Raw genomic sequence first — 19,814 nt, 5'->3', positions numbered from 1 at the left:
TGTAGGCTATTGTGGTTAACTATGCTGGTAGTCTTATCTCTGCCATAGACAAAGCCTGTGACCTCTACCAGCCGCCCACCTGGGAGGCTGGCGCCAAGGCCAGAGATGGCCAATTCCTCGGGCCCCCATGACTACTTGCAAGAGACAGGAGTACAGGTTTCAGTTCTCAAAAAGAGTGGGAAAATTTTAAAGAGCTTTCTGCCATTTTTGTTCAGGCCATTCCTACTGTAACAAAACTCCTGCATCCATTTGTTTGCTTTTTCTTAGTGGCAGGCTGACAACAGATGAGGCTGTGGGATGTTAGAGATCTTGTCCTTGGAATATGGTTTTGGGCAGGAACTGAGGCCTGAAGCTTATTCCCCTGCTAGAGCTCAGGAACTCTTCAAGGCAGTAAAGCAAATAGGTCTGCCAAATGTAAAAGAGAAGAACTTACATTTCCTTTCTGTCTGCTCAGCTCTTTTCAGATGTTGTGAAAATAGAACTCTGCAGGGTGCCTGTTAGCTAGAGAGCTCATATGATTGATCTTAGCCCTTACTGAGAAACTAGATAATTTTTTTGTCATTTGGCTGGCAAGGCCATCCTTTCACTTAGATTGAGAAATCTTCCCAGGGGAAAGAACAAAGAGAAAATAGAAAAGAAAATTTAAGCGATGTGAAGTATAGATGAACCAACTTCTAGATAGTAGAAGTCCGAAAATCAGAAAGGAAAAATGGAGGGAAGGAAATATTCAAAGAAATAATAAATATAAAATTCCTATAATTAAAGAGAGATGAAATGACCTCAGGGTACAAATAGGACAGATAAAGAAAAACTGTTGGCTGGGCGCGGTGGCTCACGCCTGTAATCCTAGCACTCTGGGAGGCCGAGGCGGGTGGATCGCTCGAGGTCAGGAGTTTGAGACCAGCTTGAGCAAGAGCGAGACCCTGTCTCTACTAAAAATAGAAAGAAATTTTCTGGCCAACTAAAAATATATATAGAAAAAATTAGCTGGGCATGGTGGTGCATGCCTGTAGTCCCAGCTACTCGGGAGGCTGAGGCAGAAGGATCGCTTAAGCCCAGGAGTTTGAGGTTGCTGTGAGCTAGGCTGACGCCACGGCACTCACTCTAGCTGGGCAACAGAGCGAGACTCTGTCTCAAAAAAAAAAAAAGAAAGAAAAGGAAAACTGTCAACCAGACACATTGTAGTGCAAGTTAAGAACACCAAAGACAAAGAGGAAAATTCTAAAGACTTCCAGAGGGAAAGAGCAGATAACCAACCAAACATGAGGCCTAAGATTCACATCAGACTTCTCATTAGTGCTATTGTCAGTAAGAAGAAATGGGGGAATATTTCTACGGTATTAAAAAAACTCACATTGAACCTAGGGATATAATATCTTTCCACATTATTATTCAGTGTGAAATTGTGAAAAAGATGCTTCCAGGAAGAGGAGGGCTTCAAAATTTTGCACACAAAGACTCACATTGAAAATATTCTTAGATGAATAGTCAGTTAAAAATGCAAAATCTTTACTGGAGGGAGAGATGTTATAGAGCTTATGAATGACTTCATTCCTTTTCCTTCCCCTAGCCCAAACAGAAGAAAAGAAAAGCCCCTGGCAAACATTCAACAAAGGCTTTCTTTTGAGGGGCTTGTCAGCACCTCTCTTTGGAAGCTAAAAATCAGTCCCTGAGAAGTAATGTTTCCACTACCTACATAGTAATAAATGATGCTTACTCTATGTCAAAGGACAAAAACATATTGCTAATTCTAAAATCATCAAGGTCATTTGTCTTTCTTCACCATGAATTTGATCAGTGCTTCCCCAAGTGAGGTTTGCGGGGTGGTGCCAGTCTGTGAACTATTTCCCAGCCATGGAGAGGGACACGCAGAGACCAAGAGTTTGGAAAATTGAATTTGACAGAGCACTGTTATGTTTACTGAATCCAATAAAAAGTTGTATTTGTATTTTTACATATTTTATTTAACAAAGTATTGATTTGTCTGGGACAGATTTGGGCCAAATAAAGAATAAATTGGTTCATCACTACTTATAAATAATTTGAGAAGCACTGGATTAGATGGGGGAACAGTGAACTCTTTCTGAAAAAGGCCATATGTTCTTGCTGCAATGATTCAATTTTGTTGTTGTAGCATGAAAGCCAGCGTAGAGAACACACAGCCCAAAAAGCATGGATGTGTTACAAGAAAATTTTAATTATTGTCACTAAAATATGATTTTTATATCATCTTCATGCCTCAGAAATTCTTCTTCTTACTTTTATTTCAACCATTTAAAAATGTAAAAACCATCCTTACCTTCCATGCCAAACAAAAATAGTCAGTGAATAGATCTGGCCTTCAGGAAATAGTTTGCCAATCCATGGGTTAGACAGTATTGTCTCCGAGAATTAGTATTTATCTTAGACACGGCAATGTTTGTGTGTGTTTGAGGATGCTAATTTTCTTTTGAATAGGATATACATTCCTAGGGTTAAAAACTCAAATCAACATAACAAGTTACACATCCAAAGATCTTCCTCTCCACCCATCTGTGCCATCCTGATTTCTTACCAGCCCCACTCTTTTGCTTTAACCCCTTATCATTCATCTTAGAAGCCCCGCTCTTTACAGGTAACCGTTTTTTTTTATGAATTTCTTACATGTTCTTTCAGTGTTTCTGGAAATATTAGCAAAAACATATCCACAGATGTATTTTCCTAGATAAACGTGACGCATGGATTCTCCTCTTTGCTTTTTTCTCCTGCCACCACATCCTAAACCTTTTCACACTGGAATGAAGAGAGCTTCCCTCACTGAAGGGATGTATTGGATTCCTTTTTGGGTTGGTACCATTATTTATTTAACTAGTCTTCTCAGCACAGATTGGGTTAGTTCCAGTGTAATTCCGAACAATGCTGCAGTGAACGAACTTGCTCACGGATCGCTGTGTGTGTGTGTGTGTGTGTGTGTGTGTGTGTGTGTGTGTGTGTGTACGTGCATCCATAGGGTAAATTTCCAAGAAGTGAGGTCTCTAAGCCAAAGGATACATACATTTATAATTTTGATGGCTATTGCCAATTTGCCCCCTGTGGGCATTTTGGCCTCCCACCAGCTAGCTACGAGAATGCCTATTTCCCCACGCAGTCTTGCCAATGGAGCAGATTGTCACGCTTTTGGATTTCTATCCACTTTAAAAGATAAGCATGGCATGTCAGTGGAGTTTTCATTTGCGTTTCTCTTGCTATGTGTGAGAGTGGATGCAGACAGGACGACCTCCAGCAAATGAAGCATCTTTGAGCAGAATTAGAGAAATGTGTTCCTTCTGCTAAGATGAATTGCAGAGAGGCACCTCCTCTGGGCAAATGCAGAGCTTGCTGGGCTGTGCCGGGGCTCCACCCAGGGCAAGTTCAGCTCCCACCTGTGCCTCCTGCATAGGGTGCCTGGGTGAAGATATCCACATGCAGCAGCCCTCGTGGTGATTATTAGAGAAACAAGTGGGGCTGTCGCTGGTCCAGGTGGGAATTTCCCAGCAGAACCTGAGACGGCAGGAGGGGAAGTAGCACCCAGGTGAGTGCAGAACCAGCTATGTGGGGTAGGACCAGCCCCATAACGTGCGTGGCCCAGTGCAAAATAAAATTGCGAGAACCCTTGTGTAAAGATTGGTAAGAATTTCCAGACGGCTGCAGCAGAGCATGAAACCAGGCGTGACATCCTCCCAAGCACCACGACCCCTGCAGGGCCCTGAGGGACTATAGGTGTCACACACACTGGCCTTGGGTGAGGGGATAACCCACAAGGGTCCCACTGGTGGCCGGCATTGCATTGCCCCACCTTGTTCTCTATGAGACTGGCAACACAGAAGAAGAGCATCCCATGCAGAAGATGTGCATTACAGTTCCCCCAGAAGTCCAGACCAGCTCTCCTGTTTTCCCTAACAGGCCAGTGGGAGCTTCTCTTGTCCTGGGAAGGGGAGAGAGATGTCTGGGTTTCACTTGTAACGGCGGCTGTGGACATGCCAGGCCCAGGGCCCTGCACTGATCATCATTTCAATTCTCAAACATGCCCATGCAGGAGGCACCAACGTTATCTCCAACTGAGGCTTAGGGAGCTGGGGGAGGGGTATTTGCACAGCCAGCCTGATTCTAGAGCCTGTATTTCCAACCCCTACCTCTTATACCTGTTTGTTCACACATCAACAGCGCAGAGGGCAGAGCACACAGGATTTGCTGAAGAATTGCTTTATTCAGGAGAGAACCCCAGGGGTGTAGCTGCTACTGCTAAGCAGGGAGTTGCGCTGGAGGAGAGAGGTGGAAGTCTGGAAATCTCCTGCTGCCCAGGGAAGGCGGGGGACAGGACCCCAGTTACACATGACCAGGCTTCGGGCGTGTCATTCTGGGTAGGGATAGAAGAGCTCCTGCCTGGCCTCTAGGTTGGGAGAGGGATGTTGTGTTCATTGCCAGGGAACTCGGCTAAGGGAGGGGGCGTGTGAGAGAAGGAAGGTCAGCATTGGGTTGCAAGGCTTCCAGGGAAGAGGGCATTTAGCAAGGGAGGCTGCTCCCGCTGCACTTGTCGGTGGGATAGAACCGGTACGTGTCATTATAGGTCTCCTTGTTTCTAGCCAAACAGTAGGAAAGATTTTTATCACAGTCACACAGTTGATTCTTGCACGCATCCTGGTTTTCTGAAATCACAAGAAAATAAACATCGTATTGGGGGGAGTTGTTAGTATTCTGTGGCTTCTTGTGCAAACCCTGGGGAGAAGACAGCCCCATTCTCCGGGAGCTCCTAGTCTGAGACAAGCACCTGCACTCCAGACATTGCTGACTGACGGGGCCTGCCCTTGAGAAGCCAGCCTCCCGTCTGATGGGGACACACACAGCCTAGCACTGGGAGACTCTGAAAGGCCTTCCTGACAGCCATCAGCTCTTCCTCTTGCTAACCGATGTGTCCAGGTGGCAAAGCCCAGCCCCTCGGGCCTGGGAACACATTGTGATTGGTGTTAGCCAGGCATGGCCATCCTTCTTTCCTTTGCTGTGATTGGTGGGTCACTTGGTAGCACATGACCTCGTTCTGGCCAATGACCTGGGGGAAAATCTGCTGGGGGCTTGTGGGCAGGATCAACTTTCTCCCTCCAAAAAGCGAGATGTGCAAGGGGAAGCCTCCTTGTGGAGCGAGGCCAGGAGGCGCGGAGCCACAGCCTGTGTGTTGACACCACAGGGGTAGGTACTGCCCACTTGGCACAGCTGAAGGCTGGGAAAAGCCCAGGCCCTTGGTGACATGGTTGAGAAGCTGCCCCAGGCCTGCACGGCCCTGTCCAGAACTCTAGTTGTGTGAGGGTCACACATCCCCGTCGTCCGAACCTCTGTCAGCTGGGAATCTCCCTGCCTGTGGCCTAGGCCTGCTGAGGATGCGTGGCCCTGCGGAGAGACCATGACGGGGAGCCCTCACTTCTGACCTTAAAGGATTCAGGCTGTGGGCAGGTGCCCGTGCTCTCTCCCATCCCACTCACGGTCTGCCATCTGGGGACAGCGAGCAAGCCCTCCCAGTGCTCCCCATCTCTCTCTCCTCCAGGGCCAGGCTTTCCCCAGGAGGTTATCCACACGTACTGTCTCTCCTTCCCATCTGCCCCCACCCACTCTAGTCTGGCTTTGCCCTCAAAACTCCATGGAGACGGCTCCCACGGAGGTCCCCACGGCCTCCCTGCCTCCAAGTCCAGAGGAGCCTTGTTGGTTGCCATCATGGCAGACTCTTCTTGTCAGTTGCTCCTGTCAATCACCTCCTCCCTACCGACTCCTTGCCCTTCTCACTCAGTCCTCGTCCTCCCTGTCCACCCCTCCTCCTCTGTCTCCTTTCTGGGCCTTTGCATATCACATGAGCCCACCCACCCCCCCGGCTCTCTGCTGCTGGCCTCTGGATGTGCCCCAGTCCCCCTCCCGTCCGTGAGCTGCACGTTTGCACGGCCAGCTGCCTGCGGGGCCTCTGCCTGGGTGTTGTGGAGGCCCCAAAACTCAACATGCCCCTGGCACACTCCACATGACCTGCTTCTGGGGTCTGCATGGTAGTTGGCCGTCCACACAGTCACACTCCCACCCAACAGCTCCCTCCCTCCACCCCATCCCCTTCAATCACCAAGCTCAGCTGATTCTACCTCAAATGCACCTTGATTTCTTTCTCCACCCTTCTGTCCTGGCCTTTGCTGTCCTATGCCAAGCTGTGGCTCTCTCCTGTCTGCATCGTGGCAGTTGCCTTCTCTGGCCTCCTTCCACGTGTCCCCATCTACCCTGTAGCCAGACTGAGTCCTCTCAAATGCATATGTCACAGTTTTGCTTAATAGCTCCCTATTGCTTTAGGACAAAACCCGGAAGCCCTGACTCTCTGGCCCTGCCTATGTCTCCAGCACCATTGCTCACCACTGCTTCTCTCCCTCGTGTTTCACTGGGCAGAGCACAATGGCATACGGCACCCTTTGGTGCCTTTGACCGTGCTGTGTGCCCTCCTGGGAACGCCCATCCCCCCTCCCCTGACTCTCCGCACAGCCTTTAAGACTCAGCTTACAGAACACCCCTTCCAGGACTTCCTGGAGCCTCAGGCTGGGTCAAGGCCCCCTCGGTTTGCTTTCTTCCCACTGGTGTCTTCACCACTTGGGCGTTCATTTTCCTGACTTCCCACTCGACTGAGAGCTTCTTGAGGCCAGAACAGTGTCCCTTTGTTCTCTATCTCTTGTGCCGAGCACAGTCCCTGGCACTATGCAAACGAATGAGGGACCCTCGATGACGCTGAAGGCTCTTACCACAGGTGATTTCGCTCCCATTATAGTTAAACCTGTAGCTCAGAAATTTGGTGCCACACCCCAGTTTCTCCAGACGGGTGTAGCAGCAGTCGTGGTCAGCACAGCACCTGGGAGGAGGACACACTATTGGGGCAGTGTTCCCACAGCTCTGGGGGGGTGGCTGCTGCCTGTGGTCTCACCCCTGGGACCCTGGGCAGAGACCCAGTGCCTTTGGACTAGTCTAGAGCAGAGGTTACCGCATGCTGGCTGCTTTTCCAGCTGGGACCGCCTGAGACCTCTGTGCCGATGAGGCACCAGCACTGTCCTTGTGGCTGCCAGCCCTGCCTGGGCCAGAGTGAGAGGAGGGCAGGGGATGCTTGGTGGCCTCACCAATCCGTCTCATCCACGGGGGATCCTTCACCGCCCAAGCCACAATAGCAACCATAGAAGGCATAAGTGGTCACAACTTCCTTTCCTGTCATCAACGCGATCATTTCCCCTAAATGCAGCAAACCCCCGTGGACCCGCAGTGGGCCTGGAAGGAAATCAGAAAATTGCCTGGTGATGGAGTGCGCGCTGTGTCCTCCCTCTCTGTTTCTCTCTGCTACTCTCGCTCTTCCCAAATATCTTCCCTCCTCCTCCCCCTGAGGGAGGACTGCTGCAATGGGAAGGCAAACTGGGGGATAGGGCCCTTCCCTCCGGGGCTTCCCCTCTGTGCTCCGAGATCAGGCTCAGCTCTTACCAAAGGCCACGATCACTGCCAACAGCAGGAGGGTCTTCATGGTGAGAGTTCTGTGGGGGACAAATGCAGATGGACTGGCATAGCCCCTCTCCCGGATAGTCCCAGCTTTACCCCGGAACCCTGCTGTCCTGCTCACCCTCGGCAGCCCTGGGGCACAAGACATGCTCTTCCAGCCCAAGCTGAGTCACACACAGAGCACACAAGGAGCGTCCTCTGATAATGCCACCTCTGCGGAACAGCGTCACACACACCGGGCCTCAGACCCACGGAGACCCCACATGATGCACTCATGAGACCCCCACAAGCCTCATCGGACTGAGAGCTCCTGGAAGGTTGGGACCAGGTTCTTCCTGACAAACTAGGCGGTTCCCAGGTCAGAGATTGTGTCCCTTTTACCAGACATATGTTGTATGTTCCCATACTGGATTCATGGCTTGGAGTCTCCAAGGCATCCATGGAGTCTGAGCCCCGATATTTTCCTGCAGAACTAAAGCAGTGCCCTCTCTCTGAAAGGCTTTCTAGCCCCTTCTGCACATACACACCCCCAAACACATAGATGCTCACACACATGTGCCTGCGTATGTTTACTTGAACTCACCTACTAGTGCAAACACCCTCTCATACACTGCACTCATATGCCCACACAACACACATGTGCATACTCACCCTCTTGTACATGCCAAACCACGCACATGCATGCTCATCCCATGCATGCCTACATACACATGCATACACACACGTGCACACACATGCACTGCACAGTCACTCTCAAAGGCAGCGAAACAGCAGAATTCTTAGGCTCTTATCAGGGCATTACTTCTGGCAACTTACTTCTCAGTGTCTCTCTCAGCGGATACTGGAGTCATACCTTCAAGTGACTGTGTGTTTGTTCTGCACTCCAGCTCCTCTAAAATAGCTGCTCCCTCTGCCTGAGGGTAGGTGAGTCATGGGGGTGGGGGTGGGAGGGGCTGCCTCTGCCCCTGGGTCACCTGTTTCCTTTCTTTTATCAGCTGGCAGGACTGGAAAACCTTTCGTGTCACTGGCTGATGCCAGAACAAATTCAGGCCACTTTGCAGACTTTCCATAGACTTGGCTTATGACTGGGTAAACTATAACCGACTCTGGATGTCATCATCCCACCATTCCAAAGGGTGGCAAGGACAGTCTGCTGTTGTAGGCTGTGGACTTATTTGCCCAGCCAAAGGGACAGCTTACTCAGTGCAGATTGCTCCTTTCTTCTGGTAAATGATGGAGTTAGACAGAGGGCTTTTAGTGTTGGTTCAATCAATCAATCATGCATTCACAGGAAGTATAGATTAAGCCTCTACAAGTTCTAGCATCTGTACCAGCCTCTTGGTAGGTCCCCTGGGTGCCCCACAGTCCAGCAGGGAGAGGGCTTAATCTGGCTGGAGCGCAGTGGTGTCATCATAGCTCACTGCAACCTTAAGCTCCTGGGCTCAAGTGATCCTCCTGCCTCAGCCTCCTGAGTAGCTGGGACTAAAAGCACATGCCACCATGCCTGGCTAATTTCTCTATTTTTGGTAAAGATGGGGTCTCACTCTTGCTCAGGCTGGTCTCACATTCCTGAGGTCAAACAATCCTCCTGCCTTGGCCTACCGAAGTGCTAGGATTACATGCTCGGCCATCAGTTCTTTCTAATTTGGTCTTGAGGTCTTTGTCTAGAGAGTGGCTATAAATGTAGCCCTGACCAGGAAAGAAGTTAGGTTCAGGTGTGTTGATCAGGTGAGACACCGAGGAGAAAGCACAACAAAGCACAGGAAACAACAGAAACATTGTTGTTACTTACACATCCCACAGGGAAGAGAGCAGCATGTCTCTCAGGGCCAGCAGGGAGGGGCGAGCCATCAGGACATGTGCTCCCCTCAGCCAGCAGGTGGGCCAAAGCATTACTGGGGTCCAGGGTTTACAGCACGCAGGCACAAGTTCCATGGGGTCACACTGTGGCTGACAGGTAGTCCCTGTGGCATATCTGGGCAGTCCCTGGGAGTGTGGGGAATGAGAGGGCAAGCCAAGTAAGTTGTCTCCAGCTGTCCCACAGGGAGGTTGGGTGGCGGGAGGTCACCAAGAGGTGGTGGTATGAGGCAGATACTTGGATTGGCCATTTGAGGAACTGGGAGCAAGTGCAGAAGTGGAAATTGTCAAGGGAGACTGCACCCTGCTTCTGTTAGGAGAAAGTCCAACTTATATTTAACAAGGATGCTGAGGCAACCTAAGATTATGAGACTTGACCACAAGCTGCCATAGCAAAATACCCCAGACTGGGAGGCTTCAACAACAGAAATTTATTCTCTCTAGAAAACAGAAGGAGGCTAGAAATCTGGTCCAAGATCAAGGCGTTGGCAGGGTTGATTCCTTTTGAGGCCTCTCTCCTTGGCTTGCAGATGTCTGTCTTCTCCCTGTGTCCCTGCATGGCCTTCCTTTTGTACATGTCTGTGTCCTAATCTCCTCTTCCTATAAGGACACCAGTCGTATTGGATTAGGGTCCACCTTCATGACCTTATTTTAACTTAATCACCTCTTTAAAGGCACTATTTCCAAACACAGTCACATTCTGAGGTGCTGGGGACCTGGACTTTGACATACAAATTTTAGGAGGACACAATTCAGCCTATAACACTGGGGAAAGCCCTGGTTTGATTATTTTCCCTTTAGGTTAGTTTTCCCACTTAAAACTTCCTGTAAATGGAATCAAATGTATGTGTGTATTCTTTTATGTCTGGCTTCTTCAAACAAGTTATGTGCTTCCAAGATACAGTGGTGGGACAGGCATTCCCATTCCAAAAGGAAGAAACAGAAAAGAAGACAGGAATAACCAGTCCCAAGGAAGTCCAAAACTCAACAAGGCAAACATCTTGAGGCTTGAGAATAACCTTCTTTGATGCCCTGCATTGTCCTTCCGACTCACTGGGGCAGGAGTTGAGTCTCCAAGTGTCCGGGGGCTAGACCCCAGGCTTTTGCCGGATACAGCCCACACGTAGCTTTCACAAATTTAGAGTCCAGCGCCTGTGGCTCTCAGGCTGCATTTGCATGTTGGTGGCTCTACCATTCTGGGATCTCCAGGGCAGCCCCACGCCCCAGCTCCACTAGACTGGACTGCACCCTGTTGGGGTTCTCTGGGCTTTGCCTTAGTGGAGGTCTCCACAGCAGCCCTGTCGCCCCTGTGGCAGTTCTCTGCCTGCACCCAGAGGCTCTCTGAGACATCCTTTGAAACCTAGGTGGAGGTAGCCACACCTTCCGCAGCTCCTGTTTTCTGCACACCTACAGAATTGGCACCACCTGGAAGATGCCAAGGTTTTCCCCTGTGCCCTCCAGAGCAGCAGCCCGAGCCACAGTTGGGTCCACTTGAGCCACAGTTGGGTGGCTGAGGAACGCTGAGCTAGAATGCAGGGAGCAGAGACAGGAGGCCCCACCCGCAGCCTGGGCCCTTGAAACTGTCCTGCCCTCAAGGCCTTGGTACTCTGGGCCTGCCAGGAGAGTGACTGCCCAGAAGATCTTCAGAACACCCTCAGGGTCCTTCTCCCATCGTGTTGGAGAACAGCACCTGGCTTCCTTCTTCCACTCATAGTCTCCTTTTTCAAACTGTTTGCTTGGCCACAAGCCTGGCCATTTTCTCCCAATATGCCTTTAAACATTTCCCCTATGTTTCCTTATAAGAGTTTTATAGTTTAGGTCTTACATTTCAGTCTCTAATCCACTTTGAGTTGATTTTTGTACATGATGAGAAATAAAGATCTAGTTTAATTTTTTCTGCATGTGGCTATCTGTTTTCCTAGCACCATTTATTGAAAAGACTGTCCCTCCCACAGTGAATGTTCTTCGTGTCTATGTCAAAAATCAGAGGCTATAGATATGTGGATTTATTTCTGGGTTCTTTGTTTTGTTCCATTAGTCTATGTGCCTGTTTTCATGACATGATCATACTGTTTTGGTTACTGTAGCTTTATTATATATATTATACAATATATAATACATACATATTTGAAATTTTGAGAAAAATTACTTCATTAAATATATTAATAATGCTACCTTTTGATTTTCATTTTTTTAAAATTAGGAAGCAATTTTTTTCTATTTTTAATTGACAAATGTATACATTCATGGGTACGTAATGATGTTTTGATACATACAATGTATGGTGATTAGATCAGGGTAATTAGAATTTCCATAATCTCAAACATTTATCATTTCTTTGTGTTGGGCACATTCAATATCCTCCTTCTAGCTATTTGAAACTATATAACATATTACTGTTAACTATAGTCATGCTACAGTGGTATAGAACATTAGAACTTATTGGTCCTATCCAGCTGTAATTTTGTATCCTTTAACAAATCTCTCCCTATCCCTCCCTTCCTCCTATCTTTCCCAGCCTCTATTATCCTCTATTCTACTTTTTACTTCTATGAGATCAACTTTTTTTTTTTTTTAGCTTCCACATATGAGTGAAAACATGGGGTGTTTAACTTTCTGTTTCTGGCTTATTTCACTTAACATAATGCCCTCCAGTTTCATCCATGTTGCTGCAAATGACAGGCTTTCATTTCTTTTATGGCTGAATAGCATAGTCATCTATTGTGTATATATGCCACATTTTCTTCATCCATTCATCTGTCATTGAACACCTAAGTTGATTCCCTATCTTGCTTCTTGTGAATAGTGCTGCAATACATATAGGGGTATAGATGTCTCCCCAATACAATGATTTCCTTTTCTTTGGATAAATTCCCAGTAGTGGGATTGCAGGATCCTATGGTAGTTCTATTAGTGGTTTTTTGAGAGACCTCCATACTGTTCTCTGTAGTGGCCATACTGGTTTGTGTTCCCACCAACAGTGTATAAGGGTTCCCTTTTCTCTGCTTCCTCACCAGTATTTGTTATTTTTTGTATTTTTCATGATAGCCATTTTAACTGGGTGAGATAAGTACTCATTGTGGCTTGGCTTTGCATCTCCCTGTTGATTCATGATGCTGAGAATTTCTTTCATATGTTTGCTGTCCATTTGTATGTCTTCTTTGCGAAGTGTCTATTCAAATCATTTGCTCATTTCTTCTTGGATTGTTTGTTTCTTTGCTGTTGAATTATTGCAGTTCCTTGTTTATTCTGGATATTATTCCCCCATCAGGTGAGTAGTTGGTAAATACTTTTGCCCATTCTCTAGGTTGTTTTTTCACTCTGTTGACTGTTTCCTTTGCTGTGTGGAAGCTTTTTAGTTCAATGTAATCCCGTTTGTCTATTTTTGCTTTTGTTGCCTGTGCTTTTGAGATTTCATTCATAAAATCTTTGCCCAGACCAAATGTCCTGAAGCATTTTCACTCATTTTCATTATTATTTTTATATCTATTATGGTGACTCTGCGATCAGTGATCTTTGATGTTACTATTATAATTGTTTTGGGGTGCCATGAACTGGGCCCACGTAAGACAATGAACTTAATTGATAAGTGTTGTGTTCTGACTGCTCCGCTGACCAGCCCTCCCCCTGTCTCTCTCCCTCTCCTCAGGCCTCCCTGTTCCCCGAGACACAACAATATTGAGATTAGGCCAATTAATAACCCTACAATGGCCTCTAAGTGTTCAAGCAAAAGGAAGAGTTGCATGTCTCTCACTTCAAATCAAAAGCTAGAAATGATTAAGTTTAGTGAGGAAGGCATGTCAAAAGCCAAGATAGGCTGAAAGCTAGGCCTCTTGCATCAAACAATTAAGCCAAGTTGTAATGCAAAGGAAAAGTTCTTAAAGGAAATTAAAAGTGCTACTCCAGTGAACACACAAATGATAAGAAAGTAAAAGAGACTTATTGCTGATATGGAGAAAGTTGGAATGCTCTGGATAGAAGATCAAACACAGCCCTTAGGCCAAAGCCTAATCCAGAGCAAGGCCCTGACTCTCTTCAATTCTGTGAGGGCTGAGAGAGGTGAGGACGCTGTTTCCGTGCTGGCTAACACAACACCTGTTCTGTAGCCCATGGATCAAGAAGTAATTTTGACTTTCAAGTCTTACTATTAAATTTCAGGAATACATTTCAGAGGGCTATAGCTGCCATAGATGGTGATTCCTCTGACGGATCTGGGCAGAGTACATTGAACACTTTTTGGAAAAGATTCACCATTCTAAATGTCATTAAGAACATCTGTGATTCATGGGAGGCAGTCAAAATATCAACATTAACAGGAGCTTGGAGGCAGTTGATTCCAACCCTCATGGACTTTGAGGGGTTCAAGACTTCAGTGGAGGAAGCAACTGCCAATGTGGTGGAAACAGCAAGAGAATTAGAATTAGAAGTGGAGCCTGAAGATGTGACTGAATTGCTGCAATCTGATGATAAAACTTGAACAGATGAAGAATTGCTGATTATGGATGAGCAAAGAGAAGGTTTACCAGGGAGATGACATTTTTTCTGAGTCTGAAGGGAATTTAGAAATTATCTGAGTAAGTGTTTTCTGTGGCTTGGCTCACTCAACATTTACTCCAGCCTCCTCGTGTCTCTAGCCAGAGGCTAGAAGAACAAACACTGCATATCCTCTATCTTTCTCATTTTTTAAATAGCTTTTAGTTTTTATAGCAACAAAGTTCAAAGTAAAATTGAGCTGAGAGTACAGAGAGTACGTCGCCCAAAACATACAGCCTTCTCCACCACCAACATCCCGCACCAGTGTGGTACATCTGTTACAATCAGTGAGCCAATGTAGACATGTCATTATCAAAGAAAGCCCATTAGGGTTCACTCTTGCTATTGTATAGTCCATGGGTTTTGACAAATGTATAAGGACATGTATCCACTCCTATAGTATCATACAGAGCAGTTTCACCTCCCTAAAAATCCCATGTGAAATCTTGTGATCGATCCACTCTTCATCCCTCCCTCCTCACAAACCTCTGGCAACCCTGATCTTTTTAATGGTCTCCACAGTTTTACCTTTTCCAGAATGTCATATAGTTGAATCATATGGTATATAGCCTTTTCAGATTGTCTTCCTTCGCTTAGTAATATGCCTTTAAGCTTCCTCTGTGTCTTTTTGTGACCTGATAGCTCATTTCTTTCTGTCATTGAATAATACTCTATTGTCAGCATGTACCACAGTTTATCCATGCCAAAGGACATCTTGGCTGCTTCCAAGTTTTGGCAATTATGAATAAAGCTGGTATAAACATTTATGTGCAGGCTTTCTTGTGGTTGCAAGTTCTTAGCTCATATGATTAAATATCAGGGAACATGATTGCTGGATCTCATGGCAAGTAGTTAATGTTTTACTCTGTAAGAAACTGCCAAACTGTCTTCCAATGTGGTTGCACCATTTTGCATTCCCACCAACGATACGTGAGTGTTCCTGTTGCTCCACACCCTCACCAGCATTTGGTGTTGTCAGTGTCTTAGTCCGTTTTGTGTTGCTATAACAGAATACCCAAGGCTGGGTAATTTATAAAGAAAGGAGGTTTATTTGGCTTACAATTCTGGTGGCTGAAAAGTTCAAGATCAGGCAGCCCATCCGGTGGGGGTCTCATGCCGCCAAGCGGAAGGGGAAGCAGGAGTGTGCAAAGAGATCACGCAATGACAGAGTAAGCAAGAGAGAGAAACTGAGAAAACCAGACTCTTTTTAACAACCTGCTCTTGTGCTCAGAGATCACTGCAGCCTGGAACTCCTGGGCTTGAGCGATTCTCCCACCTTAGGCTTCAGAGTCACTGGGACTACAGGTGTGAGCCACCAGGCCTGGCTTACTTTGGACTTAATTTGTTCTTCTTTTTCTTCCTTTTTGAGGTAGAAGCTTACATTATTGCTTTCTTGTCTTTCTTTTTTGTAAAGTATGCATTCAACGCTATAAATTTCCCTTTAAACACTGTTGTCACTGCATCCCACAACTTTTGATAAGTTACATTTTCACTTTTATTTAGTTCGAACTATTTTGAAATTTCTCAAGATTTCTTCTTTGACTCATGTGTTATGTAGAAATGTGCTCTTTCATTTCCCAGCTATCTTTATGTTACTGATTTCTAGTTTAATTCTGGTGTGTCTGAGAGCACACAGTGTATGAATTCTATTCTTTTAAATTTGTTAAGCATGTTTTATGGCTGCAAATGTGGTCTCCCTTCTGAGTGTTCCACGTGAGCTTGAGAAGAACGTGTATTCTGCTGTGGTTTGGGTGGAGTATTGTATAAATGTCATTTGCAGCCAGCTGATGGATGGTGCTGTTCAGTGCAGCTGCATCCTTACTGATTTTCTCCCTGCTGGCTCTGTTCATTGCTGAGAGAGGGATGTTACATCTCCAACTATAATAATGCCTTTGTCTGTTTCACCCGCAGTTCTATCAGTTTTTGCCTCATGTATTTGAGGCTCTGTTGTTAGCAGCACACATTATTTCTTCTTGAAGAATTGATCTCTTCATCGTTATACAAATGCCCCTCTTTTACCTCTTATAATTTTCCTTGCTCTGAAGCAGGCTTTGTCTGAAATTAATGTAGCTACTCCAGCTTTCTTTTGATTACCCTTAGCATGGTATATCTTTCTCCATTCCTTTACTTTTATTTTTGAAAAATTAATTAACTAATTAATTTTGAGACAAGGTCTCACTATGTTGCCTAGGCTGCTCTTGAACTCCTGGGCTCAAGTGATCCTCTCATCTCAACCATCCCAATATCTGGGATTACAGGCATGCAACTCCTTGCCTGGCATTCCTTTACTTTTTTTTTTTTTTTTTTGAGACGAAGTCTTGCTCTGTCACCCCAGCTAGAGTGCAGTAGTGTCATCATAGCTCACTGCAACCTTAAACTTCTGGGCTCAAACAACGGCCTGCCTCAGCCTCCCAAGTACCTGGGACTACAGGTGTGCTCTACCACACCTGGCTAATTTTTTTTATTTTTAGTAGAGACGGGGTCTTGATCTTGCTCAGAGTGGTCTGGAACTCCACAGCGCAAATAATCCTCCTGCCTCAGCTTCCCAGAATGCTAGGATTACAGGCATGAGCCACCGTGCCTGGCTAATTTTTTTCTATATATATTTTTAGCTGTCCAAAATCATTTCTTTCTATTTTTAGTAGAGATGGGGGTCTCACTCTTGCTCAGGCTGGTCTCTAACTCCTGAGCTCAAACAATCCTCCCGCCTCGGCCTCCCAGAGTGCTAGGATTACAGGTGTGAGCCACCGCGCCTGGCCCATCCCTTTATTTTCAATGTATATATGTCTTTATGTTTAAAGTGGGTTTCTTGCCTGCTCTCCTTTTCCAGCTGGTTTCTGAATGAGATTCAGGTTCTATAAATAAGATGCAATCATGTGAGGCGTGACCGACACATGGCAGAGCAAGTCAGGGTGGAGGAGTGTGTCCTGCTGGTGGGTGAGTAGCAGGGGTGTTGAGGTTCTGGAGTTGCAGCTCCAGCAGCAGCTTCTCGATTTGACAAGTCAGTTACCCGATTGCAGCAGGGGCAGCAGCTCCCTGTGTGGTTTAGCCATGAGACTGAAGATATTAGTAGCCAGGTGAGGAATCCCTTCCCTAGGATACACAAGATCGGTTCAATGAAACTGGATGTTGAACATTACCACATGGCCATTTTGGGGTCTTCATGCCACTGGGCAATAGGCTCAAAGAAGAGCCACTTAGGTGGAAGTGAGGTACAGGTACGGGAAGAAGGGTACGCATGGCACGGACAAAGGGCTGTGCTGTGGAAGATGTCTATAAACCAGCTCGTGCTACCTCTATTTCACCTTCTCCCAGCACACCTTCCTGCTCTGCAGAGCCTGAAATTATGTTTCTAAGACTGCCTTGCAGTTAAGCTTCTACCCATTAAGATTCTGCCTCTCAGATATGTTTGTTTGAGATCTGAAATCAGAACTTAGCACATGGGAAGAGGGGCAGGACGGAAGGCGTCGATCTGCTGCTGTAGACCGTGGTAGCGGAGCCCAATTCCAGGACGGAAGCCGTGACAACAGCCTCACAATTTGAGGAGCAGCTTCTTGCTGCGGCAGAAGCAGGTGTTCCCTTGACAGACCAGTTCTGCGGTGTGACCCTGGGAGTCTTTTCCGGAAACTCAGCCTAGGACCTGCTATTCCGGCACCCTCAAGGACTCTGTTGGACCTCAAACCCTGACTCATGCCCTCGGGGAAGTTCGGTGGCGTGTTGCAGGCAGCAGAGCCGTGGGTGCAGGGGCTGTACACAGGGAGGAAGTGTGGTGGGGAAGGAAGTGAGAAAGGCCCATCGGATGGAGCACAGCGGGTGAAATGTCACTTGAGAGGTCAGCAGGGGCCAGGTTACTGTCGGCCTTCCGGCCTTTTTGGGTCAATGGATGGCACTGTGAAGCCATGCTTTAAAAGGTGGAACATTGTTAACCAGCCCTTATCTTCAACCAATTCAGTATTTTCTTTTCTTTTCTTTCTTTTTTTTTGTGGGGGGTGTGGTGGACAGAGTCTCACTCTGTCGCCCGGGCTAGAGTGTAGTGTGCCATGATGGCTCACTGCAACTTCAAACTCCTGGGCTCAAGCGATCCTCCTGCCTCAGCCTCCCAAGCACCTGGGACTATAGGTGCCGGCCACCATGCCTGGCTAATTTTTTTATTTTTTGTAGAGACAGGGTCTTGCTATGTTGTTCAGGCTGGTCTCAAACTCTTAGTCTCAAATGATCCTCCTGCCTCGGCCTCCCAAAGTACTGGGATTACAAGCATGAGCCACAGTCCCTGGCCAATTAAGTATCTTCAAAAGAGAGAGATTATAGTGCAGTGACAGGTTTAGGCTCAATGTGAAGTGAATCTCCTTTGGGGGAATGGTTTTAAGACTCAGAGGCAACCAGTGGCTAGTTTTGGAATGACTTTTAGGAAGAGGCCAAGAGCCCATTTTGGTGCTGGATAGAGCAAGTCTTCCACTGTGGCAGGGACTGGACTGGATGGCCCTTCATGGACCATGCAGCCTGCTGATCCCAGACCTCTTTGCCAGGTTGGCTGCATCTCTGACCGGCTCTGATCTCGCTCTGGGATTTGACCCAGGGATACAAATGAATCCTCCTCTTCCTCTTTTCCAGAGAGCGGACTTCCACGTTAAGAATTGGTGCCCAGAATGGCCATCTCACATCCGTTCCACTCGTGTTAGAAATCTCTCAGCATGAAGTTGTGTCTTTCAAAAAGCACAAGTTCTCAGTTTTAATAAAGTCCAACTTAACAATTCTTTTCCCAACTCCAAATTCAGTAGTGTCATGTTGGTACCTTTAAATCAGCCATATTGGGAGTATTTACACTAAAAATATTGGCAACTCTGCTAATCAAGGATTTCCGTCTCCCCCACAAGAGTTGGTTGTTAAACCATTTGTTAGCACACTACTGCCTCATGCTGACTTTCTATTGAATTGTCTCCATTGATCTGTTATTTTAGTTATGACTTTTTTATGTGCCAGAGAAGTTTTTTGTTCTGTGTACATACATAAAATTTGGTATTTTTTTTTCTTATTTAATTGCTCTTATTGTTCACATTTTCTCCACTACCATAGGAAGTATGATTATTGTCATTTTTATCTGGGTAGGAATTCCTAAATTATATAAATTGTTTTTATTTTCTCACTTATTACTATATTATTTATATATAAATTACTTGGATATCAATGATTAAAGTTTTGATTACTGATGAAATTTTATGAAAAATTATTAGAGGAATAAAAAATAAGTTTATTTCTAAAATTAATAATTGTACAGTGGAAGAGATTAAGATAAAATAAAAGAAATAAAAAATAAAATTAATAATTGTATGTAAATTAATTAAACCAATAAAAGAGACAATAAATTTTTTTTTTTTTTTAGAGAGTCTTGCTCTGTCACCCTGGGTGGAGTACCATGACGTCATCATAGCTCACAGCAATCTTAAACTCCTGGACTCAAGTGATCCTCCTGCCTCAGCCTCCCGAGTAGCTGGGACTATAGGGATGCACCAAGATGCTCAAATAATTTTTCTATTTTTAGTAGACCCAGGGTCTCACTCTTGTTCAGGTTGGTTTTGAACTCTTGAGCTCAAGCGATCCTCCCACCTTGGTCTTCCAGAGTGCTAGGATTACAAGTGTGAGCCACTCACATCCGGCCAATAAGTTTTCATAACTTCAGGAAATTGACTTTTTAAAAATATCTAAGATCATAAGTAATAATTATATTTAGTAAATTTTTCAGAATTTAAGGAATTAAATGAAAATTCATTGATATGACAATAACCTCCTAATTTGCTTGCTTCATGCTTGGAAAAATTGCTGTCATATAGTATGCAGTCAAGAAATATATTTTGAAATAATGAATCAATTAAAGTCAAGAATAAATCACAGATGCTTGCTATCACCCTGGACATTCA

The 19,814-nt window shown here is 46.0% G+C and overlaps 1 protein-coding gene across 1 annotated transcript; it reads right to left on the bottom strand.

The window, feature by feature from the left end:
• Positions 1–4,230: 4,230 nt before the first annotated feature.
• PLA2G2A (phospholipase A2 group IIA) lies at positions 4,231–8,395 on the bottom strand. The gene is made up of 5 exons (XM_045546469.1): positions 8,326–8,395; positions 7,495–7,544; positions 7,143–7,287; positions 6,774–6,880; positions 4,231–4,664 (listed from the first exon to the last, which is right to left on the bottom strand). The coding sequence occupies exons 1-5, from the start codon at positions 8,358–8,360 to the stop codon at positions 4,522–4,524; spliced, it is 480 nt and encodes a 159-aa protein (XP_045402425.1). The 5' UTR covers positions 8,361–8,395; the 3' UTR covers positions 4,231–4,521.
• Positions 8,396–19,814: the final 11,419 nt, after the last annotated feature.

This window comes from Lemur catta, chromosome 3 (genome assembly GCF_020740605.2).
Source record: "Lemur catta isolate mLemCat1 chromosome 3, mLemCat1.pri, whole genome shotgun sequence".
NCBI classification, from domain to species: domain Eukaryota; kingdom Metazoa; phylum Chordata; class Mammalia; order Primates; family Lemuridae; genus Lemur; species Lemur catta.
Note: the sequence above shows the minus strand (reverse complement) of the source record. Positions and strands in the feature narration are given on the sequence as shown.